Here is a 25,517-nt window from a genome sequence, read left to right as displayed (position 1 = left end):
CATCTCCCATGTTTGCAGGGCACCTATGCTACGGTGTTTAAGGGTCGAAGCAAGTTGACAGACAATTTAGTAGCTCTGAAAGAGATCCGACTGGAGCACGAGGAGGGGGCGCCCTGCACAGCCATCCGAGAAGGTACGGAACCGCACGTTTAAGTGATGTGATCTGAAAGTGCTGCACGACTCAGAAGTCAACATGTCACATACTGCGTATTATTCGGGAAGCTTGTAGAGGTTTGACGGTGTACCTTGTGCAAAGCGTCCCTTGCTGTTTGTGAATTCTGGGCTACTTCTCACATGCTGCCTGTTTGACTGACAGTCTCTGATCTGTCTCCTCCTCTAGTGTCTCTGCTGAAAGACTTGAAGCACGCCAATATTGTCACTCTTCATGACATTATCCACACTGACAAGTGCCTGACACTCGTGTTTGAGTACCTGGTGAGAGACACTTAAATGTTTGCAGTGTCTTTAAAGGGTCAATTATATCTCTATAATGCCTTGCTTGAAATTCTTTCAGGAAAAAGACCTGAAGCAATATATGGACGACTGTGGGAGCATCATGAGTGTTCACAATGTCAAGGTAATTCATTCAGATTCGGTTAGCACTGTTAATTGAGAAGGACTTTGGCTGCTGCGTTTGTGTTTTAGTCACATTCCTCTTCTCTCCTCCTCAGATCTTCTTATTCCAGCTTTTAAGAGGTCTCGCCTACTGCCACAGAAGGAAGGTCCTCCACAGAGACCTTAAACCCCAGAACTTGCTCATCAATGAAAAAGGAGAACTCAAACTGGCAGACTTTGGTACGTCACAGTTTACCCAACCAGAGGCTCGCCGTCAGGATGTTATCTTTATAGTTCCTGTATCCCTGCTTCAAACTGTGCTAAGTTGAAAAGGATTTGCTGCAAGTACATATTCACCTGCATGACATCAGAGATCGCTGCCTGAAGTCATGTTGTTCTTGTGTGTTAAACATTTAGTTGTAAAGGAAGCAGCCTGATTGAACATGACATTGAGCTTGTTTCTTGTTCTAATACACTGGTGATGAACAGAAAAAAGATGTACAATGAAATACAAAATGAAAGTCCCACTAGAGGGCACAGTGCTCCTCAGACAGAACAAAACAGGCATAACATTATGACCACCTTCCTAATATTGTGTAGGTCTTCCTTGTGCCTCCAAAACAGTTGTGACTCACAGATAATGGACATGGGCCTTCTGAGGGTGTCCTGTGGTGTCTTGAAACAGAATGTTGTTAGTGGGGGCCTTTGGGTCCTATGGGTTGAGGGGAGGGGCCTCTGTGGATCAGGCTTGTTCCAGTGCATCCTACAGATACTTGATCAGTTTGGGATCTAGTGAATTTGGAGGCCAGGTCAACACCTTGTGCTGTTTTTCATGTTTTTTTGAGTTGTTCCTAAACCGTTTTTTATATGTGTGTGCCTGTGTCAGGCTGCATCCTGCTGGGGATGGCTTCTGCCATCAAGGAGTGTCATTGCTATGGGTCCGGTGTAGGTGGGCGGTACATGTCTAAGTAACATCCACATGAATGCCAGGTCCAAAAGTTTCCCAGCAGAACACTGAATTGTCACAAGATGGTCAATGTTATTTACTTCTCCTGTCAGCGGTCATAATGTTATGCCTGATCAGTGTAGTTTAAAATAGCTCACCACCCAACACTGCCCTCTTTAGTTAAAACCTGGAACAGGATCTACTGTCTTATATACTCAAGTGTTATTCTTTTTTTTTTTTTGTGAATTACTAGTTAAATCAATGTTCTGGGCTAAGAATAAACTCTTCACCATCAAGTATTTATAGTTTGCAAAATCTTTTGTATTCAGGTTTGGCCCGAGCTAAGTCCGTCCCTACGAAGACGTACTCGAATGAAGTGGTAACACTATGGTACCGGCCACCAGACGTGCTGCTGGGCTCCACTGAGTACTCCACACCCATTGACATGTGGTGAGATAAACACACATTCATACAACACTGCTTTTTGTTTTCAATACCTCAGACTTCCAAATAGTCAGCTTGGAATTAGTCTCTTGTTTTGCTCCATTAGGAGTATTTAATTTTTTCCATTAAATATTCACTGTTTGACAATACTTTAATCAGCATTTGAGCACTTTGCACTTAATTTATGTTGTAAACATTGCAAATCTTAATTAAAAAGTCTACCTCTTCTTTATAATTGCGTAGAGAATCTCTTTAAATTGGCTCAAGATGAATTTTAATGCATCACCATGGCTTACTAAATAGTAGAATTAATTTAATTTGTTATGTGCTTTGTTCTAAATCAATGTGCGTGCCATTTTTTTCTGTCTTTCTTCCAGGGGTGTGGGTTGTATCTTTTATGAAATGATCACAGGCAGACCTCTGTTCCCTGGATCGACTGTGGAGGACGAGCTTCACCTCATATTCCGCATCCTCGGTGAGACAGCAGTGGAATTTGAACGAATGAGTCAGGCTTTTTGTTTCTTGAGCGTGTTCTTTATGTCAAATCCTCGTTGTCTTTAACAGGTACTCCTACAGAAGAGACTTGGCCCGGTATCACCACCGGTGAAGAGTTCAAGACGTACAATTTCCCCCGCTACCACGCAGAGCCCCTTGTCAACCACGCACCCAGGTGTGTAGACTAGGGATGCATGTGCACACGGCCCTGGATGGGTGTGTGTATAGACTCAGTGATATGTTATACTGTATATGTTAAGATAAGGCTTTAGGATTGATTTCACTCCTCTTTCCCTTCCACTTGTATCCACACAGGATAGACAACGACGGTCTTGACTTGATCTCGATGCTCCTACAGGTAAAGGACATTGCTGCCCACAGATAGCTACAACAACTTTTAATTTATGTACCCCTTACGCGTTCAGTGAACAATCTCTGTGTCTGCAGTTTGAGGCGAAGAAGCGCGTATCAGCTGAGGACGCCCTCAGACACTCGTACTTCAGAAGTCTCGGGGAGCAGGTTCAAACACTGGCTGACAGTGAGTACACATAGTTTGACTTGAATGTACATATTTATTTCATAGACCCCGCCTCACCAGCCTTCTTTGTTTTCATCAGCTGCATCGATCTTCTCTGTAAAAGGCATTCAGCTCCAGAAAGACCCGGGGAAGAGATCCTCGACCTACCCAGAGTCAAGTAAGTAAATGAATAGGAAGGAAAAATAATAGGGAAAATTAGAAATCCTCAATGCAAAAATGATGACGAGGATAGGACTGGCTCCCTGTCTTCCTCCTCCTCCTTCTTCTTCTCTTTTTGCTCTTAAGTGTGTGCTTTTTGTCGTCTCTCATGCCACTGTGTGGTCATGTCGCACACAGGTCCTCAGCCTGTCACCAGGGTCATGCACCTATAGGTCCGCAAGTCTCGGTATTTACAATCCACACACATAATATTAAACTTAACCTTTTGCTCATTACCATATGTAAATCCATAAATCCCTATATTTTTAGTCTTTACTAAAATATATAAAATACTATCAGATTAGAGGGACATGATTTTATACGGACATGTTTGATCCCACATAAAGAATTTTAAATGATAATTCGCTGACATTTCTTCGTGCACCGTTGCGAGGTTAAAAGTTTTCGGCTGCCACCGTGAAATGTACACAGACACAGACAGTCATGTCCCTTTAGGATAAACTGCAATAACTTTCATTCCTCCACTTCCCATCCAGCATGATCCGTCATGTCAAAAAAATTCAGTACTCCTGTTCAATAGTCTGCAATAGTCTGTGCCGTACGTTGAATTTAGCGTACTGTTAAATCTTAGCTTTCTAAGATGGCTAGAATTTGAATCACTCAGCTTCAAAGTACAACCTTGCAGACCTGATAACAAGGCTGAGTGTCCTTGGTTTACATAGATTTTGCTTCACAGTGAGCGTACACATCCATCCTCCTTATTATAACAGTGGAGCAGTGGAAACCAATAAAGGCAAATCATACATAATTTGATATAAACAGTATGATGAAGCTGTATGACTAAAGGTCATCATTGCTTTAGGGTCTGTCAGACTTTACAATATTAAAAAAATAACATATAATTGTAACTATTGACTCTTTGACCACAGAATCATTTGTAACTAGCTTTAGTCAGACGTCCCATCACAGGTAAACAAATCATTGCCATAGAAAACTGTTAAATTAGTAAGAATATTGACCCAAAGCCGGGGGTTTTACCTCTGCCTGAGCCTCTACACATTAACTGTACATATCTGATGTGCCGTCGACATTTGCTTTGATATACTTCAGTGTTTCTGTCTTTATCACAGTCTCTGTGTGTGTCTCTTTTTTTTTTCCTGCTTCCGTTGCCCTCCCTGTCCTGTTCTGACAAACTGTCCCTTCTCTCTGGTACCCGCACTCTCTTCTTTTGCACTGTTCATCTTTCCCTTAATCCTTTCTCCAATCTCCCCCCTGTGTACCCTACTCCAACTCCTCCGTAACACCTCAATACTCCCAACCTCCCCCCCTCCTCTCCCTTATCCTTAAAAGCGATGGCCCATAGGCTAGGCTCCGCACCCTCGCAGTACTTCCAGAGAGAGGCAGCCAATCCCAGGGCTCAGAGTCACAATCTCTCGTCCACTTCCACTGGCTGAGTGGGCCCTACTGTTCTGGTAAATACTGTCTCTTTCATTCTGTCTGTCGTCTGCTCAGTTTTCCTTCTCTAATTTCTGTTTGGCTACCATCTGGCCTTTCTCTTCTCTGTCCACACTTTGTCGTTGTTGCAGCTCCACTCTATGACTCACAGTGGCTGAACTACACTAAATGCCATTGCATTTCTCTTCCCTCATTGCATTCCCTGATATGAAACACGACATTATTTGACTACCCGTTTAAGCTTCCACTTTCCTTTGTTTCTATATCACCTTTTGTTAATTCCTCCCCACGTTCTTTCTCCCCGTGCCCCCACCCACCCACCCGACCCACATTTCAAGCCCCGTAGCATCATATCAGCTTTCACTTGCCTAATCCTCTTTCTCTCAGAGCGAGCCACTCCCAGTGTTCTTTTCAGGGATCAAAGGGGCAACACAGTTTTCATAAAAGCGGAGAATGTGACGAGAGAACAGGGAGTCATTTGATTATTTTCACTTGCAGTCCTGTTTAGGTTTCTGCAACGGGAGATGTAGCCCTTTGTTGAGTCTGTAAGTGGGGGATTTTGTGTAGTGTGGGTTTGCTTGAGTGTGTGTTGCCCTTTTTTTCCATTGGCATGGATATGAGTGTTTGTGTGTGACAGTTTTCGGTAAGTATGATCTGGTTGCAGTGACACGAGGCCACACACGCAGTGTTACGTATTACTACGTAAGCCAAATGTTTCTGTGCACTTTTGTCAATTTAATGTGTAGTGGGCTTCCAAGTTTGTGTCAGCTTTCTTGCGTAGACTGCTGTCTGTTACAACACGACAATGCCCTGTTGCACACAAGGTTGTAGCCGGGATTTTCCAACTTGAATATATGAATGTTGTTTCAGATCCCTTCTTCACACCATTAGGAATACGATTGTTGTGGAATTCATCTGGAAATTAAGAGGCACACATTGTTTTTTTACTATATCCCTCAAGTCATGACCTCCGTGTCCTGTATCCCAAATACACTGATCAAGCATAACATTATGACCACCGATATAAGAAGTGAATAAGATTGACCATCTTCTGACAGTGCAAAGTTCTGCTGGGAATCGTTCTGATTTCATGCGGATGTTACTTAGACATGCACCACCCACCTAAACCCACACCCATAGCAATGACACTCCTTGATGGCAGCAGCCATCCCCAGCACGATGCAGCCTGACACAGGCACACACACAAAAAGGGTTTAGGAACAACTCAAAAAAACAAACATGAAAAACAGCACAAGGTGTTGACCTGGCCTCCAAATTCACTAGATCCCAAACTGATCAAGTATCTGTGGGATGATCCACAGAGGCCCCTCCCCTCAACCCATAGGACCCAAAGGCCCCCCACTAACAACATTCTGTTGCCAGACACCACAGGACACCCATGTCAGAAGGCCCATGTCCATTCTCTGATGAGTCAAAATGGGGACAAATGAGACCTACACAATATTAGAAAGGTGGTCTTAATGTTATGCCTGATCGGTGTATGTTTCTGTGTCACCTGACATCAGGATCCACTCTCATTTATCGTCTTGATGCTGAAAGGGAGAAAATCCCTGCAGCCAGAAAAATCTGGTGAAAAGTCATTTTTGTGACAGTGGCATCAGATGTACTGTCACATGCTAACCTAGCTAAAAAGCAGTCAGTGGAATGCAATGGTCCTACAGTATATTGTAATTTTACAAAGCGTATAATGTCCTCGTTGAAACGGTTTTAGCGAGGAGTTGATTCTTATGATCAACTTGACAAGGTGCTTCTATGAAGTGCCTCATATATTTCGTCCATCCAGTCTAAACCAATGCCAAACAAGACGACGTAAATCCGTGACTCTTTGTTTAATGCACACAAACTACAAACAACTCATCTCTAAAACGGTTTCAACTAAACATTATAACCCTCTTAAAGTTTTATTTTATTTAATGTTTTTTTGAGTGGTTGATTTAATCCAGGTGGGAAAGAGATGCTGTGGAATGTGTGTGATATTTGTGTGTGTAGAGCTGCAACAATTACTCATTTAATCAATTAGTCAAAAGATAGAAAATTAGTTATTTATTATTTGTTATTAATTATACACATTTAATATTGTTAGGTCCTATTATTAGGTGTTTTTGCATTTTTCATCATTTGGAAATGTTTCCAGACTGAATGATTAATTGATTAATGTAGAAGTTGCTAGATTAATCAAGAATATAAACCATTGTTGTTGCAGCCCTGTGTGTGTCCAGTGCTTTTGGCCAAGTAGTATATATTTTGTTTTGCAAGCATGAGATGAAATTTGCAGGTTTGTGGTGGTGTGTCCAGATGAAGTCCAAACCCATTTTTTCACATGTCTCTCTCTTTCTTTATTCTCTTTCTCTCTTTCAGCCCAGGGGAAGAGCAGGAGGCAGAGTGTGTTGTTTTAGTGCTGGCGGGGCCGATGAGACGAGACGAGACGAGACGAGGAGGACAGTGACACGTGGAGCTGTCTCGTCAGACATACATTCACTGACCCTGCCGCACGCACACCGAAGGAGTGACACACACACACACACACGCCCTGCCACGTAAACCACACACACACACATACCACCCAGAAATAAGGCTGAAGAATTCATAGTTAAATATAAAGACTGAGCTCAACCCTAAAGACAACAACAAACGGAAAAAAAATAAAAATAATAAAGTAAAAAAAACGTGCGCCATGCTGGAAGAAAAGTGGGAGAGTTTCAAGTTCTCCTTGCTGCTACTACCGCCGCTGCCCAGAGGAGGGCAGCGTTTAGGATTTGAGCTGTTGTCAAACAGAACTTGCTGTATCAGTGAGCTGTAACGAAGGAGGAGTCCAAGTGGAATCAAAAGCGAAAGAGAGGGATGAAACCATGTGGCTCTCTTTTCAGTCCCCTCCCCCCACGCGCCCTCGAAACTATTCTTGTACATAATGAGACTGAGCTGTAGAACTCCGCTTTTTTCACGCCTCAGCCTGAATCCAAACTCTAAATATTGCACCTGAACCCTTGCCTAACCTCTTGACCCTTTATTACATGCTCTTTAAAAACAACACACACAATCTCTCTCTCTCTCTCTCTCTCTCTCTCTCCCTCTCTCTCTCTGTTTCTCTCGTCTTCTTCTTCTTCCTCTTCAACACAAACTGATGGTTCACTTGAAAGTTACGAGTGTGTATATTGGAGTTTACAGAGATAATCTTTTGCACCTTATTGTCCAGTTGAGGTTTCAGGGTGGCTGTCATTACTTTACCTCATCAGTCACTCAAGCAGTGTAGTAGGATGTGACGTACACGCTAGAGATATTGGAGTGAAGAAGAATCCAAATGGCAAACCAAAAAAAAAAAACAACGAAATAATAACTCACAAACCATAGGAAATGGACAATGCACACTTCACCGCTCTGCATTTAAAAACCACTCTGCAAGTAGTAGACAGTAATTTACATATGTCACGTTGCTGTAAAGGACACCGCAAGATGCTCCCGTTTGAGTCCGCAAGAAGGACAACGGTGAAGGACAGAGGTAAAGGAAGTGTACAAATCCTCACCTGCTTATTCTTAGACACCCCCTTCCTCTCTCGCCTTGACTCAGAAGCTGTCTTGATTAGTCGTCTGTCCTGCAGGTGTCGATGTTGAACCGTTCTCTCTGCACCTGACTCTTACCTCTTTAGATTAGACCATTTAACGACCCCGCCTTCTCCTGCCTAACTTTCTGTGCTTTTATTTTTACTATTTTTTTTTCTAAATCTGTATATATGATCATATGTTTTACTTGTCAGATAGCAATGATAATTCCAGGATGCTGTTCTCAGTCTTTTTACAGTTGGCGACTGGCTGGGGACGTGTTGCACATTCCTTGAGCTCAGGACTTATTGCTAGTGTCGTTTTGTCGGATGCCGCGAGGTACAGATGGTCTCGTATGTCTCCCTCTCCGGTAGAGAATGTTAAAACGTAGCCTGAAACCCTTTTGCAAAGCTGATTTTAAACTGAATTTCTCCGCGTTAACCTGCGTCGGTCTTCTGTTCTGTGTCACCCCGTTCATTTGACCATAGAGACTACCTAGCTCACGTCCTTTCTTGTCATCTCTTTAAGCATGTTTCCTTATTAAACACAGATGTTTTTAATTGGTATGTGAAGTAGCTGCTGCTGGAAAGAAAGGAATACCTTCTTTAAATTTCTTGCATGAGTCATCACATGATTTTTACACCGCGTAACATCTGGTAACCTTAAACAACACAAAGACAGCATGGTTCAGTAAGTGCGTGATGTGCTGGTAACACTGGGACCAGGGCAAATCCGACTCACCTTCTAGGTATAGTGGAAACTGTTGTGTAGCCTGTCTAACTGGGCTCTCTAATTATTTCAAAGGACCTGAAGCACTCAAACACGCTGTTGTCTCATGCTGTTATTATTCCAAGCTGCCAGAAACAACAGGACCAAAGTCAGTCCTCCCAAGCTCCAGGTGTTCAAGCACACAACTGTTTCACACACCAATCAGTTGACACGTCAACATGTACTGTATCTCTGAGGTGGCCCGTGAGTGTAGATCGGAGTTTCCTGTTCCTCAGGCGCCGACATCGGGTCACTTCTGCATCTTGAATGGATTCAGAAAGTGATCCGACGTCCGTGCCTGGCAGAAGGACTACTTATTTTCCCAGAGTGGGACCGTATGTAGCATGTACATAGGTGATCCCTCACTCTGTATATACTAATCTGTACAGGTTTGATACAGCTATTCACATTCTGGGTTTTTATTTTTATTTATTTTATTTTTTTTTTGCTTTTCTTTCATGAAAGTCATAGCAATATTTCTGTAATCAATAAAAAGCCATGGTAATAGGATAAGTATGATTGCATTTGTGTTTATTTAGGAAAGTGGAAATGACTGTGAATGATCAAACTGTGAGACTTGACAAAACTGATCGCTTCTTTTTTTTTTATTATTATTATTATTTTGCTGTTTAACATGCTGGATCCAAAAGGCTGGGATTGAAGTATCATGTTGCAAAGAGGAGTTAAAGACACTGATTATTATAACTTTTCTTATTAATAAAAGCCATAATGGTAACAAAGGTCTGGTGTGTGTGTGAGGGGTGTGTCCCACGTTAGAGGACAGACCTTAAGAAGCAAACAGGATGTGTACACCTAATAATAAAGAATAAAAAAAAAAACAAAAAAAAACACAGTCATGCAACTACTTTTTTTCCTTGTCATAAATTGCCATGACGGTTCGCAGTCCTTCACCTGTTCACAATTTCTTGATATCATTCAGCTCAATTCAAGTCAATTGTAAGATTAGTATACTCGGTGGCCACTTTATTGGGAGCCCGTGCATAATCTCACACAATCTGATGAACGGCTCAACAAAAGAATTCAAAACTGTACATCTAAGAAATAACCTCTACTTATATAGTTACACTGCATGTAAGCAATCAAAGCCTTGACTTGGAGACCTTCAGAGAAAGAACTGAGTTCACATTACACAGGTTTTACCATGGACTGTATAAAAATGGACAGTGGAATAGCTGCTAAAAAGTGAAGCCAAAGCAAGTAGAGCTCCCCCTGCTGTCTGACTGCAGTAAGCCAGGTCCTAAGCTCCACAACCTCCTTGTTAGTGGGTGGGACTTTGGCCGAACTAAGACACGATAATACAGTCAAATTTTTATTTATTTTTATTTATTCAAGGATGGTTTCAGTCATTTTAGGTCGTTAATATAATACTGATGTATATTCAAGTTTCGTTTTAGTTATTTGATGCTAAATAAACGGGATGTGACCTCATGATCATTTCAAGTTGCCATGCCAACCGGCTGCGAAGGTCCTACAGGACCGTGAGAGTTGGAATAAATAAATAAATATATACAGTGCATAATCCAACATTTTCTTGTAACCGGTGGAGGTAGAGCAGAGCGCAGTATTAATTAAACGAAAACGCCAGTGAGTCTCTCGGAAGTGTAGGCGGGTCATTGATATCGTGGCTCCACTCTCGGGCTGTACTGCGCAGATTCTGGCTCCAAAGTCGCAAGATGGTGCTGCCCCTAACCCCTGGGAAAATAGCGTCAGTTTGTCCAATGCAAGGAAGTGGGGACACGTCGTCCATATTTATACAGTCTATGAGTTTTACATCATATCTATTAAAATACCATTGTAGGTAACATAACACAGGTTGTGTAGATTTTTTAAATCTTTATATTCACATCTTGTTAATTTGATGAAAGATAAGGCCAAAATCAATAAAACATCCTAGTCAGTGACAGAGAGCAAGATAATATTGTTTAAAGCCTACGGTACATTACTACAACAGAGCTGTACAGCCTTTTTCATATCTAATATCCTTATCAGTTTCTCATATTTTGTTTAAAGTTGTGAAAAGCTGTATCCTTGTAGTCCGTTTGGCTGGCAAAGTAGTTCAGATGATCATTCATACAGTTATTCTTTTAGAGATCTTTTAGGTGAGACTTTCTGGCTCTTGCTGATTGAGGCGACGGTGGTCTCACCCTCAGATGTTTGCAGTTCCGACGCCCACGGGTTCCATCCACATAGAACAGTAGGAATAGCGTAGCCTCGAAACTGAAGACAAGCATGTGATTTATGTTAGTTATGATTACACAGCCTTAAACTCTTTCTCTTCTTTCAAATATAATTGTGTTTCATGGAGGATTACCTGTCTGTTCATGAAGATATAAATGATGGGGTTGTAGACAGTGCTACTTTTAGCAAAGTAAACAGGTATGGTAGCGATGACCGGGTCAATATTTAGATTGGAGTCCATAATGACGGCAAGGGCCATTGCAGCATACGGTAGCCAGGTGACTAGGAAGGTCAACACCATCACCACTATCATACGTGCCACCTGGACCTCCACACGGTTTGTGCTTCCAGCCTCGGATACCTGCAGTTTGGTCACCTAGCACACCAAAACACAAGCAAAAAAAAAAAAAAAAGACTTTATTATGATTTCAGCTCAATCAAAAACTTGTAAGAAAGAAAAAAAAGTCCAGCCTCTTCATTGCTCACCTGGCGCAGGGTCCATAAAAGTCGAGAGTAGGACACCATGATGACAGAGAAGGGCAAAGAAAAGCAGAGGACGAAGTATATGACGATGTAGGACATGTTCCCGACTTCACGGTTGTACCAGTTGGGAGCACAGGAAGTTTTGACTCCCTCTAACTCAAAGCTTCCCCAGCCAAATAGAGGCGGAGTGTTCCACACAAATGACCACACCCAGGACAGTACCACTCCAGCCACTGCGTGCCTGAGAACAACAGAGATGGTGTCTCACTTGCTGGTGAAGCAATGGTGTTTTCTTTACTCTGTGTGATGCTGCTTAGTGATGGACAACCATTGTACCTGGTCTGAAACAGGACGGAACCCATGGGATAACACACCACTATGTAGCGCTCAACAGAAATGACTCCAATTGTACACAGGCTTGCTATACCTGGGAGAAAAAAAAGAAAAGAAAGAGTCATTTTTTATTTCTATAGTTAACTTTTAATGGAAATGTAGTAGAGCCAAGTACGGTTAGGTCCTAAGCTGGTGTGCAAAGGACCGGCAACATATTAGGCATGGGTATTTATAATATTCTATATTATAACTCTATATACAAATGTCTCGTATGGTTAAAGGAAAGTCGACTCACCAAAAAAGGCAACAGCAAAGCCCTCTACCACACAGCCCACACGGCCCAGGCTGAAGTATCCCATGGCACTGGTTACTGTGGTAGGCAGGCCTCCGAACACGGCACAGCCCAGGTCACATACGGCCAAGTTAACCAGGGCATAGCTGAGAGGCTGCCTTAGCTGTCTGTATCTCACTGTCACCACGATCACCAAGACATTGAGGATGATTCCAGATACAGAGAACACGCCCATGATGACGGCCAGTATTGTGTAACCGGTCCGAGACAGGAGCTCTGGGTTAGCTGAGCTGGCGGAAGAGTTTCCGTGTACTGCAACACTCTCCATTTTGCGGTGTGAAGATTAGATGAGGGACTGATTTACAGAGCCCAAATGGATCTGACTACTTCCTGGTTGCAATGTGTCAGTGGTCCATGTAAAGTTCAAAAACAAATCCAACTTCTAAATGTCCAAAATGTCCACTGGAGGTTCACAAAATATGAAGCAAATGTAAAAGTTAGAGCTGGGTGGTTGCGTAAAAATCACAAATGGTTAGCTCGTAATATCAACATCTACCAGCCATCTTCTCTAGACATGCTGCATGTTGGATGTCCTGGCGCAACCTGAGAGAAGAGATGGGGATAGGGTCCTCTTATTAATAAGCCCAGCAAACAGAGGCTGGAGATGACTTTTTCTTTTACTACAGATGATTTGAAACCAAATCCGTAGATCCGGATTGTGAAGACAATAATTCTGTCTAATATCCCCTTAAGACTGCACTTTCTATGATTGCTGGATTTATAGCTGCTCATGACTAATGAAACAGGATTCAACTCACTGCACTGTGGCCTTCTAGAGATAAATACATTTCTACCGGTTAAAGGCATTTAAGTAGCTCTATGTCTTGCTAATGTCACACATTTTTGTATATACTAAATTATTTAGCACGCAGAGATTTCTACTTTGATTCTCTGCAGCGTGGCTTGTGCGGGCGCTCGCTTCGAGGGGGAAATCAATTGACGGGAAGTTGAGGCATTGTTAGAGCCTGATAGCGTTGCTCAATAACACTTAAATAAATAAGCAGGCTAAATGCGAGGAGTATTCATCTATGCAAGGTGCAACAACGACAACAATGTAATGTAGTAAAGTCCACTTTCTCATAATTCACCAAGCTGATAAATTTAGATAAACTTATTTCTTTGTGTATATAAAAAATGTTATATTCTCACTGCTGTGCATTATTAATCTAAGAGACTGCAACACAAACCCATTCAGTAAAATCGTATTAATGTAGAACTGTGTGGCATTATTATTGGAAACAAGAAAACTGAGCATTCATTGGTGATCTTACAGAATAACTGATAAATAAATAATCAGGAAATATTTTATTAAAATAAACGTGAGACCTATAGACTTACAGTTGATAAGAAAGTGTCTAGTTTCAAATTCTTAATTTAGTTATCAATACAAAGATCATGTGCAAGACTACAGTTCCCCTGCAGCACCGGCGGGTTTATTCTCCCTCCGTGTCACTAGAGGGCGCTACGAGCACACCTCTGAGGCGCTTTAACCGGTTTCCTTTGAGCAGCAGCAGCAGCGGTAAACAGTCCAGCAAACATGGCTGCCTCCATGAGGAAAGCAGCCCACGACATAGAAACGCGAAAGCGGACCGACGATGTGCTTCTGTCCGAGGGGATCGACTTCGGCTCCCTGCTGCTGTCCCAGGCCGTGCTGGAAGGACTGTCAGCCTCGGGCTTCCAGAAGCCGTCCCCGATCCAGCTCAAGGCGATCCCGCTGGGCCGCTGCGGACTCGGTGGGTGCACAGGACTGTGTGTTTAGTGTAGCATCAGTAGTGTCGTTAAATTGATTAGTACTCAAGAAAATACACTAAATCAAACTATTTTCACATGAAAACCTCTCTGAACACCACACAGCAGCAGTAAGTGAATAAATAATTTTAAAAATCCACGTTCAACATCTGTAACTAAACATTATCTGTTTGTTTATTTATGTTTTTATATATTTATCTATGTATGTCGATTGCCTGAATACATCGATCAGCCACAACATTAAAACCACTGTCAGGAGAGGTAAATAACATTATGACAAGTCAATGGGAAATTTTTGGACCTGGTATTTGTGTGGATGTTACTTAGACATGTACCACCCACCTAGACCAGACTAGGCACCCCCACCCTATAGCATCCCCAGTAGGATGCAGTCTGACAGACACACACACAAAAACGGTTTAGGAGCAACTCAAAAAACATGAAAAACAGCACAAGGTGTTGACCTGGCCTCCAGATTCTCTAGATCCCAAACTGATCAAGTATCTGTGGGATGTACTGGAACAAACCTGATCCACAGAGGCCCCTCCCCTCAACCTACAGGACCCAAAGGCCCCCACTAACAACATCCTGTTGCCAGACACCACAGGACACCCTCAGAAGGCCCATGTCCATTCTCTGATGAGTCACAACTGTTTTGGAGGCACAAAGGAGACCAACACAATATTAGGAAGGTGGTCATAATGTAATGCTTGATAGGTATAGGATGGTGTTTGCTATGTTCCTTGCAAGTCTTTGGACCCCTTTACTTTTGCATACCATATTTTGCGTTATCTTCCGTCAGTCTACAGACATTTACCCCAGATTCCAAAGTAAAAATATCAAATGTACACAGACCATTAATTTAATTCTCTGCAGACGCTTCTTTGCACTTACAGCAAGTATTTACAAGCCTGGCTAAATTTGTCCAAAGTCACCCCTTTCTTCTTGGCATATTCATCAGACGAGCTGCCATCTTTGGAGTTTAAGTGCGCGCTTTGGTCGTTCATTTTAGGCTAAAGCTACAACAGAATAGAGTCTGCAAAAAAAATTATGGTGTAATGATGCAAAATCTGCTAAATGTGTGTGGCGTTTAAGGCATGTGAGCCCTTAAGGCTCGTCTCGTCTTTGCATCTCTCGCTTTTCTCGTTTCTTTTGTCTGTGAAGGCTGCAGAGCCTGGCAAACCTAGTGTAAACATTACTGGAACATACATTATGCTACTGTCCTTTGTGGTCAGTAGTGCTGAGGGACGTTGTCATGTCAGGGAATGAATCTATCACATGTGGTGTTGTGTCCCTGGAGACCTGAAGTCCTGTCAGAGACCACTTGTTCAGGCGGGTTGCTCTCTGAAGCTCCTCCAGCAGGTTTACCAGTGTACACCAGGCCTTTGATCCCATATTTATCAAGTTTACTGCGTGTATACTGATTGAGGTTGCAGTGACGTTGAAAGACACCATAATGTTCATCAGCCTCTGGACAGGTATAGACTCAAAGTCTCTCAGATTGCAGCAAACTTGTCATGCAAAAGTTTTGACTTCATATGATCAGAGTCAAGTCAAATCAGGCATTTTATAGGCATATTTTCATAGACCTTCTCATTCAGTATCACCCTGTGTTTGCAGAAGGAGGAACTCTTTGTGGATTCCCCCATATTGTACGTACAACCCAGTGCAACACTATTAGTGATTCTCTGTCGAGATTATCTGAAAAACTCGTGCCATTATCTGTTTTTCGATAATATTGCATCTACCTCTCTTCCCCCAGCTTTTCATTCCACCTTCATGTGTGCTCGTTCACACCATAAACACAGCTGAGAGACGTACAGTAGCCCTGAGAGTCCCTATAATCCTATATGATGTGATAGCAGCTCAGTGACTCAAAATTAAACCCAGAAAATATTACAACACTGGTCTAATCTGACACACGTCTCCTCATGAGAATAAGGACAAGAGCAATGGTTTTGTCATACTTTTGCTGGGCCATGTATGCGAGAGTTTGTTTCCACTAACTAATGTGAATATTCATATTATTAAATGTTATTCTTTGGGCCTCACGTGTCTTCATATCAGTCGAATCCTCAAAAAGCTATATGTATTTGAACTGCAATTTTCAAGACTACTGATTACTTTTTTGTTCTTTTTTTTTTAAAATTATTATTAAAAAGAATATTAACTCACTTCTTATTCATTCATTAATTCATTCATTTATTGCTCATATTTTTTTTTTTTGCCTTTTTGACTTACAAAATTGTAACTATAGAAGAAAAAGCAAGTGCATAAGAGATATTGTCAATTGCATATTATTATTATATTATTGTTGGCTGTATTTTTAGAAAAAGCTCTTGTCTGCACCTGAAGCAGAGAGCAGTTAATCACCCGAGGTAAACACCTGAGGTTGGACGGATAGTTAAGCCGCGGCCGGGAGACGCTTGATTTGATGCAGCAGATTGGGCACTTGTTGCAGTCAAGTATAATTAATTGTGGGTGCCAAATTTGTGATTGTCCCGACTAATTGAACGCCCCTCCTTGTCTATTTCTGGCCTCAGATTTGATTGTGCAGGCCAAGTCGGGCACGGGAAAGACGTGCGTTTTCAGCACCATCGCCCTCGACTCTCTGGTCCTGGAGAATCCTGCAACTCAGGTGCGTGCATTTGCTCGGATACGATGCTCCTTTGTCGCAAATAATCGTTCGTATGCCTTTTATATTTCTTCAAATGCATAATTAGAACAGGTCTTTAATTTGAAAGTTTTCACCCGTCAACAGATGGTCGTGATCAGTAATCACATTGGTGTTGAGGGTCCTAATCTGATGAGTTTAAGCTTCTTAGTGTCAAAAGTATAAATGAGGGAGAGCAATTATTGATAAGGGAAGGGTACGCCTGGTTCTGTGCATTCTAGTGCACCGTAATCTCATTAGCCGTGGGGTCTTACCGATTGGGAACGACCCAGCACCTGCCCGTCCTTAATTTGCTCCCAATCAACTTGAAGAGGTTGTTGACCGATAACTTTCTCCACAAACAAACCCTTCTTCCCTCCTGCAGGTTCTTGTGTTGGCTCCAACACGTGAGATAGCAGTGCAGATCCACTCTGTGGTGATGGCTATAGGCTGCGCCATGGAGGGCCTGGAGTGCCACGTTTTCATCGGGGGCCGGCCCGTGAGTCAAGACAAACTCCACCTGAAGAAGTGCCACATAGCCGTGGGCTCACCTGGTAAGGACGGATATTAATAGACGTTCATGTATTCATTGTTGGGTTCATGTTTTGTAAAACAATGATCCCGTTTGTGTGCTCAGGCCGCATCAAGCAGCTTATCGAGTTGGGCATGTTGTCCACCGCCAGCGTCAGGCTGTTTGTTCTGGATGAGGCGGACAAGCTCCTGGAGGAGGGCAGCTTCCAGGAACAGATAAAGTACCGTCATACTCCTATTTAATCATACTCCTATTTAATTAGCGAGTGCAGATTATTCAACCAGGGTGTTACGGCGGAAATGATAGGCCACCACCAAATGAACGAAAGTACAGATAATCGCGTTTATTACAAACCATCATTTACTGAAATCCGCCCGTCTCTCTGCTCCTCTCTTCAGCTGGATCTTCTCCTCTCTGCCCGTGAACAAACAGATGCTCGCTCTCTCTGCCACCTACCCAGAATCCCTTGCTCAGCACCTTACCCGCTACATGAGAGAGCCCACCTTTGTTAGACTTAATCCGAGTGACATGGGCCTGAAAGGTAAGACCCCCAGCTGTTACTACTACACAAAGCTGAGGAAAAAAGTGCTAATTTAAAAGGTTAAAATAATGGATTTAATGTTTATGAGATGCGTATCAGGTATTGTATGTTTAGTTGATATATTTAAACTCCTGTTTGGAGCGTGGCATGTTTTGAGAAAAAACACAGTTCTTTGTTTGGGAGAAGAGGGGCATAGTTGTTTGTCAGTTGAATTAATGATCTTGTGCATGTTGTCCTTGTGTTCCTCCTGCCAGGTCTGAAGCAGTATTACAAGCTGGTGCAGTCCCATCCGCTACCTCACAGGGTGTTTGAGGAGAAGGTGCAGCACTTGCTGGAGCTGTTCAGTAAAATCCCCTTCAACCAAGCTCTAGTGTTTTCCAACTTGCACACAAGGTACCAACTGGTTTGATGTTTTCCCTCCTCTTCATAGGAGCTGCTGATTTTTTTTTTAAATTTTTATTATTTGCTGTGAGATTGATCTTTGCGTGGTGCAGTTTCTGAAGTGCTGTTGGGTTTGGTTTGTTTTCCCACAGGGCTCAGCACCTGGCGGACATCCTCTCCTCCAAAGGCTTACCCGCTGTTTGCATCTCAGGTGAGAGAGCCTGTGGGGAAAAAGGACTGACATGCGCATAAATTGTTCAATACTCCAGCTCGAGAGAAAACAACAAACGTCCTCATCTTAAATGAAATGTTAGATGCATATCTGTTGTTGTATATATGCTGCTTTTGGTTTTATATTAGTCGGTGCAGCACCACTTTTGTGAAAGGCGGCTTTTTCCATGAACCTTAAATCATAAAACAAAAAGTTCTAGATTTAGTTTGCAGCTTGAGACTCTGATGAGAAGATTAACTTAAGTAGGACTGCAATGACGCTGGGACATCATCGATGCCGTCGATTTGTGTGAGGCAGTGATTGCATCTATCCGCTATCACCATGCTTCAAAATGACCCAACTGTCAAAAGTATTTCTGCTATTGCAGTGAGTTTCGTCAGATTGTTGGTTGGTCAGTGCCTGGGAGTTGCCTCGCCAGTTAAATTTTAGATGAGAACTCAACAAAGACTCCTTAGAGCAGAAGTTAATGGCAGCGCCGCTTTCTAGCACATTTGCAAGTTTGATAATGTGCATATAAACCTATAACAATACAACTGAACTGTTTAAAATTTAACATTTATTTAACATTGTGCTCTAAGGAGGTGTAAGCAACCTAATACAGGTTAATTTCCAAATACGATGAGCACAAGCCACTGAAGTTCAATCAGGTTGGTGTTGATCTTCTCTTCTTGTGCTCTGCCAGAAAGCAAACAGATACGTTAAAAAGGCAAATGAATAGGTTTCGTATTGTTGACTGTGTGAGTAGAGTTGATTTGAGTTGATCAGACTTGAGTGGGACGACGTGTGTGCAGGTGGCCTGAGTCAGGACCAGAGACTGGAGGCGATGTCCAAGCTGAAGCAGTACCAGTGCAGGGTGCTCATCTCCACTGACCTGGTGAGACACAAAACGGCTTCCGTCGTGACATTTTCACATGTCGCTTGCATCGCTGCGTACTTATCTGGTTGTTTATGATCCACTTCTGCACAATGACATTCATCCTCCTCTTTCCTCTGTGTCAGACATCCAGGGGTATAGACGCAGAGAAAGTCAACTTGGTCATAAACCTGGACGTGCCACAGGACTGGGAAACCTACATGCACAGGATCGGACGGGCCGGGCGCTTCGGTTAGTCCCCGCTGCTAGTTGTTGGTTGTAGCAGAAGCCGGCAGTGCTGTTTGATATTCAGCACTTGCACCTTGTCACATCACCCAGGCGGGCAGCCCAGGTGGCTGATGACACTGTGCAGCAGGGGAGGGTTGTTTGTGGAGAAGTTGCATCATTATTGCAGAATCTGTCCTCAATTTGATTCAAACTTTGGAAGAAACATCCTGTTATCAGTTTTTCCCTCACCACCTTGACTCGAAACTCTAACTACAGTGGCTTGAGAACAATTACTGGCAGCTAGTTTTGCTGCATTCAAGCATATTCAGTGTGTGTTTTAAATACGGCATGTGTTTACCTTTTTAGAAGTCCCGCTGCTCTTATTTAAGCTTGAGTCACTTGACCACAGAGGACTGTCCTCTTCGTCTTGACTGCATTAAAAACCATTATGAAGATTAGCTTTAGTCTCTCAAGTATTATCAGGTTTGACAAACATAGCTCAGGCATCAAGGTCAGTAGATTCAGAGCCACCTGCTTTCAATTGTAATAATCTAATGTTTCTTGGAGATGGGAGGATTCAATCTTAAGCACATTGTCTGGCTAGAAATGGAGAGGAGTGGAGTGTGTGTGTTTAAATGGGGCCCTCATCAAGATTGCATTTTCTTTGCAGGCACTCAGGGGCTGGCTGTGACCTACTGTTGCCATGGCGAGGAGGAGAACAAGATGATGGCCATCGCTCAAAAGTGTGGCCTTAGTTTGTCTGCTCTGCCGTGTGAGTCCCGTCCACGTGCTTGCGTGCGGTTTCAATATGTTCAACATCCACCTCCCTTTAATTTAATATTCATCCTCCGTCTGCTGTCCTTTCAGCTACCATAGAGCCTGGGTTGATGGATGAACCATGTGATTGGGATGTCTGCGCCGAGGCCTCCACACCAGACCCGCAATCCCGGCTGTTCTCTAGGACAGAGAAGAAGAGGCGCACGAAGGCCGAAGTGCATGCGCCTGATTCCGTTGTGGGTAAAGCTGAAGAGCAGAACAGTCAAAGAAAGCCCCCAGAGAAAACCCATCCTGCACCCAGACAAGGAGCACATGGTGAAGAGAGTGCTAGAAGGATATCCCCCACCAAGGACGCTTTGCCGCAACGTCCTCCTCAAGTGAATCCGACTCGGAAAGAGCTACAAGACGCGCTGCCAAAGATCCTTCCTCTCAGTGCATTCAAAAATAATGGCACACGGTTCATGAGCCTCGAGGAGGCTGAGTGGGACTTCCAGAAGTTCATCACGACGGGGTTAGGGAGATCAGTGGAGGTCATCAGGGAGTTCAGAGGCCGAGAGGACGGTGACGCCAATGATCAGAGTGGGCACAGGGAGTCTGTCACACTTCACGATGACAGTCCTTTAAATCTAACAAGGAATGCCAAACGGTGGAAGTCGAACTTTCAACCCCCAAGGGCGATTTCTAGTTCTTCTAGTTCTGACTCCGATATGGAGGAGGATCAGGACGGTGTGACGCCGCAAAGTTCAAATCAGGCCGCGAGAGGTGAACACAGAGCAGTCACTCAGCCTCAAGCTGAAACACCCACACCCACTGTGCCCAAATCAAAGGCGAGCACCACTAGATCCGAAGCTTGTGCTTCCCCCGCACCCAGAGTGCACGGCCAGACACCCCGAGCAACAAGTGGGAGAGCCCTGTCTCACACTGAGAGCAGCGAGTCTGCGGCGAGCGTTAAATCAGGCGGGCAAACCAATCGGACGGCTCCGGCACAGACTCGCCGAGATGAATCGAAAAAGATGAAAAAGGAGATTGGAAAACCGAGCAAAAGGCTCTCACAAGAGATGAAAAGAGAGCCAAAGAGGGAGAGGGATGAGGAGGATTGCACTGACAAAGAGGAGGAGGAGGAGGAGGAGGAGGAGGAGGAGGAGGAGGAGTGGAGTGCTGAAAGTTACTGGAGAGCCTGTTACAGAGCCTGGAATGATTACTACAGCTCCACGTCGCCTTTTCAAGACCAAAGCTACTACAGCGCAGCCTACAACTGGATGGCAGCTTATCGCATGAACGCCGTCTACATGGAAGAGCTCATGAAATAATGACTTGGTTACTCAGCACTTCCAGTTATCCTGTTGTGTAGAAAAAAATCCACTAAACCAAGAGTCCCTGTCTAATAGTGTCGTGTATGAATTAATTTGAACAGGGGGACTTGAGCGTAACATGTTTGCACTTTGGATTTAACGCATCGCACTTAATTCTGTGTTGTCCAGTGAGTTCATACCACCTATGGTTGTCACACTTGCTTTTCTAATAAATTACATAAGCCAGCGTGTTTTCAGTACCATTTTTTCCCCCCCTCTGTGCATTAAGAAGCTATAAACTGATTTCACATCATGGGGCAGGAGTGTGGGACGTCTACACCGAGCCTGCATTTGTGTCTACGTACTAAACCAGCTGCCTTACCGTGTTGCGTGTAGCGGAAGGTCAATCTGTGCCATGAGCCGTGTGTGATCTCTTCAACAGATCACACCAAGGTCAGGCAGCTCCACCTGCTCCTGATTACAGGCTAATCAACCCTTACCTACCATACACCCAATCAGTGTTGGGCAACACAGAAGGCGTGTCGCCGGGGCAACAACAACAAAATAAATGAAAATGAATCTAAATAAGGAGTCCACTTCTGCTAATTTTATCATTTGTAGCATGTATGTTGTCAATTTGAATCATGCAGCAAGGTTGTCCCATGCTGGCTCTGTGCTGTAACACACTTATATGGACTAAAAGCGGGAGACTGATTTGTCAAGGATGTATGAAAGGGATATTTCACCTTAAAGGTTTCAGGAGAGATGCAGCAGAGGTTATGGAAGTTGGCACTTGGAACCAAACAGCCGGGCTGACGGCTCACATGGACACCGCGTTCCTCACATTCAACTGCACGGTGCTGACTTTAACACTGGTTATGGGTTTACCTGGGAACTTGTGGGTCTGCTGGGTCGTGTTCAGAACGAAGAGTCTCCAGACGTGTAACAATGCCCTGCTGGTCAGCTTGGCGGCCAGCGATCTACTCAAGTGCTCCGTGGACACGCCGCTGCTGCTCTTCTCTTTCCTGCGCTACGGGAAGGAGCCCCAGGTGTCCGTGTGCACCCTGCAGCAGTTCACCTATGCCCTGTGCAGCTGCGTCCAGCTGCTCACGCTGGTGAGCATCAGCGTGGAGCGCTTCCAGGCAATCGCCTTCCCATTTCAAACCGAGGGGAGGAAAACGAGGGTTCGTGTCTGGATTATGTCCATCTGGGTGTGCGGCCTCATTCTGGCTGTGATCTCTCTGACTCTTTCCAAAAATGCGCTCCTGTACATGCTCTGCCGCCCGCACATCGGGGCCCGTGGCGATGACCTGCTCCCATACTCTGATCCGTTTGGGCCGTACGTGCTGGTGCCGGTGTGGGGGCTGTCCCTGGCCGTGATTGTCATCCACTACGCGCGGATATTCAGAGTCGTGAGGCAGCACCGAAAGAAAGTGTTCAACCGTGGAGTCCAGCTGCTGCCGACGGCGTCGAAGCACGTGTGGGGCTGGGTGGATGTCCCCGCCTCGGCACCAGAGGCGGCTCTGCGGGGCCCCTTCACGTCTCTGCCACTCGTGGGCTCCTGCAGCCCGCTGCCTCCCCGCAGGACGGTGGTCCTGGTGGACGAAGCGGGCACGCCGTGCGCGGGCGCCTCCGCAGCAGGGATCCTGGGTGGCCCTTCAGCGATCGTCGGGGCGGTGTGCATTCTCACACCTGGGGCCAAGGAGCGAGGGAAGAAGCGCATGGAGGGGAAGCTGGCGCAGCGGTTTGGATACATAATCATTGCGTTCACGCTTTTCTGGGTGCCCATGGTGGTTATTTTGCTAATGAACGTCATCTCATGGCAAGACGCGGACGGAGTGAGTTTAGAAGTTTTTGTTTACACAATATCATACATTACAACGCATCCCTGCAATACACACATAATTTTGTTTTGAGGTTTCTGATGTGTGCTCAGCTGTAAATGTGAACTTTCAAGCAACAGGTGTAAGGTCAGCCTCTCAACACAAATTGGCAGAAACTGAACATCTTGAGTTTTTGCTACTGGTTCCATTGTGCTTGTTTGGATTTGGAACTATTGGCAGGTCAAATTAAGGAGATGCTGCTAGAGTAATCTGAAAAGGTCAACCATTTATTGCTGGCCTATATGTAAAGCCACCCTAAAGAAATAATTTTTGGCACTGTTCCATGTAAGTGCACTATTCTAAGTCTGCTCCTGCTTCATCCTACAGTTGCTGACGGAGCTGGAGACGTCAGCGGTGGTGCTGACCTGTGTGCAGGCTGCAGTGGATCCCCTCATTTACACTTTCGTCACCAGGCAGTTTCGCTCTGAACTCGCCAAGGTCCTATCCTCCATCCCCAGGTGCCCCCTAAAACCGAGAGCCTAGAAGTCCTGGACATGGGTCAGAGGGACTGCACTTTATGAATGCAGAAAATACCACTGAAGCTCAATAAAGCCACTACCTTGTGATTGCACACGGAATGATTTCGAGGCAGGTGAAGAAGAGAGCCCACAGATTGTGTATTTGTGGCAGATATAGATGTTTTTATCAGGCGTTTCACAGCCGGGACACAAGACAAGGTCATAAATAATATCCAACACCCGACAAGATACGCACAGCAGTAGTCTCAACAACGACAGGTGGCATAGGAGGGCAAAGCAAAAGAGTGAGAGGAAAACTGAGTGAGCCCAGAAAAAAGACAATCAAAGGAGAGCACATAACAGAGAAAGAGAGAGACAAACACAACCACAGACCTGTTTTTGTCATTTGTAAATAAAATAATTAAAAAAAAAAAAAAAAAGCAATCCTTTGACACTTGAAGCGGAATATATGCTCACATAATATTTTAAACTGTGTCATTTGAAAGTGCAGCTGACACAAAACAACCTGTCCTGAAACAGGGAAGCGGGAGATTAATCACGTTTAATCACTGTCCTTAGCAACAAAATACAGGGAGCCTCACTTCTGCCGTTACCTATGTCATACTCCTGTTGTAGTTCCCGATAGATTGTACAGTAAATGTCGGACTCTATGCTGTGAATATGAAGTCAATGTCTCTTTGAAATACACTGAAAAGCTCTGACTGTCTGTGCTCGTCTTTTTTTTTTTTCTCTTAGGAAATTTGCGCACAGTTTGACTAAACACTAACACTGGATCTAGGCAGTTGTCACTGTGTGCAGTACTAAATTACCAGCGATCGTACCAGAAATATCAGAGGTAAAAGACGTCTTGCTCTAATTCTGTCGAACTGTTTTGTCTTTCTGTAGCACATCTGAGGACCTTCAATGATGCACTGATGTGGTACCAGCATGTCCACATACATGACCACATTTCCACCTGTGGCTGATGTGCTGATATGTGTTTTCTGGAGTTCTGCCTGAATTTTAAGCTAATATATATATATTTTTAAAAGACCGTGATACATTTGCTGCCAGTTTAACACTCGTTCTAAATAATTCTACAGGAAAAAAAAAAAAAAAAAAAGTCAGCTACATGTGGGCAGACATATTATATCAGACCCAATTCCAGTATTGCTTTTGAAATATGCAGACTGTGTGCTCTTGAACACCATTTTATTTAATCTACATGGAGCAGAAGTGGGTGCTCCGACCCGCTGTGACAGAAGCTGCTCTTCCCTGTTTTGGTGAGACCCCAGCGTCGGTCTCATCCAACTTCAGTAACGGCCTCCGGGGCTGCAGAACCCAAAGTGACATTCAAGATGATGATTTAAAAAAAAAATAAAAAAGGCCAACAGAGCGGCATCAGCTTGGATGTTAGCCAAAAGGTCATCGTCCATAGTTACAAAGGTCAGCTTTGATGGGATTTGATAAGAATAATACTTAAGTCATTGGTGCGGTAGTCGAGAGAAAAGATTGAACAGCATGTTGTTGTTGTTTTTTTTTTGTGAGTGTGTGACAGAGATCTGTGGATGGTTCATCCAGTGTCCTCTATGTCTCTGTGGTCACCGTTACAACAGACTCCCCTGCTTGAAATTCCCCAGAAGATAAAAGTAA

At 43.9% G+C, this 25,517-nt stretch overlaps 4 protein-coding genes and 1 long non-coding RNA gene across 5 annotated transcripts in view; 3 read left to right on the top strand and 2 right to left on the bottom strand.

The window, feature by feature from the left end:
- The window catches only part of LOC311494422 (cyclin-dependent kinase 17-like), a 39,902-nt gene extending 29,746 nt beyond the window's left edge, over positions 1-10,156 (top strand). The window contains exons 6-16 of the mRNA XM_084553468.1: positions 19-133; positions 341-435; positions 515-577; positions 672-795; positions 1,831-1,951; positions 2,323-2,420; positions 2,510-2,615; positions 2,756-2,798; positions 2,888-2,978; positions 3,058-3,135; positions 6,972-10,156. Of these exons, the coding sequence (XP_084409594.1) occupies positions 19-133; positions 341-435; positions 515-577; positions 672-795; positions 1,831-1,951; positions 2,323-2,420; positions 2,510-2,615; positions 2,756-2,798; positions 2,888-2,978; positions 3,058-3,135; positions 6,972-7,009 (972 nt within the window). The 3' untranslated portion in view covers positions 7,010-10,156. The remainder of the gene's footprint in view (positions 1-18; positions 134-340; positions 436-514; positions 578-671; positions 796-1,830; positions 1,952-2,322; positions 2,421-2,509; positions 2,616-2,755; positions 2,799-2,887; positions 2,979-3,057; positions 3,136-6,971) is intronic.
- Positions 10,157-10,319: 163 nt separating this feature from the next.
- Positions 10,320-12,593, bottom strand: parapinopsina (parapinopsin a). The gene is made up of 5 exons (XM_084552749.1): positions 12,229-12,593; positions 11,937-12,027; positions 11,604-11,841; positions 11,251-11,493; positions 10,320-11,156 (listed from the first exon to the last, which is right to left on the bottom strand). The coding sequence occupies exons 1-5, from the start codon at positions 12,551-12,553 to the stop codon at positions 11,016-11,018; spliced, it is 1,038 nt and encodes a 345-aa protein (XP_084408875.1). The 5' UTR covers positions 12,554-12,593; the 3' UTR covers positions 10,320-11,015.
- Positions 12,594-13,816: 1,223 nt separating this feature from the next.
- On the top strand, positions 13,817-22,236 carry ddx20 (DEAD (Asp-Glu-Ala-Asp) box polypeptide 20). The gene is made up of 11 exons (XM_084553121.1): positions 13,817-14,018; positions 16,578-16,672; positions 17,073-17,241; positions 17,325-17,439; positions 17,618-17,760; positions 18,015-18,153; positions 18,294-18,352; positions 19,165-19,247; positions 19,373-19,478; positions 20,125-20,226; positions 20,322-22,236. Exons 1-11 carry the CDS (start codon positions 13,823-13,825, stop codon positions 21,539-21,541), a joined length of 2,427 nt encoding a protein of 808 aa, XP_084409247.1. The 5' UTR covers positions 13,817-13,822; the 3' UTR covers positions 21,542-22,236.
- LOC311494200 lies at positions 18,791-19,791 on the bottom strand. Its single transcript, XR_014699269.1, has 3 exons — positions 19,448-19,791; positions 19,141-19,244; positions 18,791-19,048 (listed from the first exon to the last, which is right to left on the bottom strand). It is a non-coding gene; the product is annotated as an uncharacterized lncRNA (long non-coding RNA).
- Positions 22,237-22,274: 38 nt separating the features above from the next.
- Positions 22,275-23,911, top strand: LOC311494199 (D(2)-like dopamine receptor). Its single transcript, XM_084553123.1, has 2 exons — positions 22,275-23,361; positions 23,734-23,911. Exons 1-2 carry the CDS (start codon positions 22,303-22,305, stop codon positions 23,887-23,889), a joined length of 1,215 nt encoding a protein of 404 aa, XP_084409249.1. The 5' UTR covers positions 22,275-22,302; the 3' UTR covers positions 23,890-23,911.
- Positions 23,912-25,517: the final 1,606 nt, after the last annotated feature.

The sequence above is a fragment of the Chelon labrosus genome, assembly GCF_963514085.1.
Source record: "Chelon labrosus genome assembly, chromosome: 10".
Classification (NCBI taxonomy): domain Eukaryota; kingdom Metazoa; phylum Chordata; class Actinopteri; order Mugiliformes; family Mugilidae; genus Chelon; species Chelon labrosus.
The sequence above is the reverse complement of the archived record's forward strand: the minus strand, read 5'-3'. Positions and strand labels throughout refer to the sequence as shown.

What these genes read in the sequence shown, in the direction of transcription:
- LOC311494199 (XM_084553123.1), top strand. Translation starts at nt 22,303, where the DNA reads ATGGAAGTTGGCACTTGGAACCAAACAGCCGGGCTGACGGCTCACATG. An exon ending in CATGGCAAGACGCGGACGGA is followed by an intron (nt 23,362 to 23,733) that starts GTGAGTTTAGAA and finishes TTCATCCTACAG; the next exon opens with TTGCTGACGGAGCTGGAGAC.
- parapinopsina (XM_084552749.1), bottom strand. Translation starts at nt 12,553, where the DNA reads ATGGAGAGTGTTGCAGTACACGGAAACTCTTCCGCCAGCTCAGCTAAC. An exon ending in TCCGTCCTGTTTCAGACCAG is followed by an intron (nt 11,842 to 11,936) that starts GTACAATGGTTG and finishes TGTTGTTCTCAG; the next exon opens with GCACGCAGTGGCTGGAGTGG. An exon ending in ATATCTTCATGAACAGACAG is followed by an intron (nt 11,157 to 11,250) that starts GTAATCCTCCAT and finishes GCTTGTCTTCAG; the next exon opens with TTTCGAGGCTACGCTATTCC.
- ddx20 (XM_084553121.1), top strand. Translation starts at nt 13,823, where the DNA reads ATGGCTGCCTCCATGAGGAAAGCAGCCCACGACATAGAAACGCGAAAG. An exon ending in CATAGCCGTGGGCTCACCTG is followed by an intron (nt 17,242 to 17,324) that starts GTAAGGACGGAT and finishes TTGTGTGCTCAG; the next exon opens with GCCGCATCAAGCAGCTTATC. An exon ending in ACCCGCTGTTTGCATCTCAG is followed by an intron (nt 18,353 to 19,164) that starts GTGAGAGAGCCT and finishes ACGTGTGTGCAG; the next exon opens with GTGGCCTGAGTCAGGACCAG.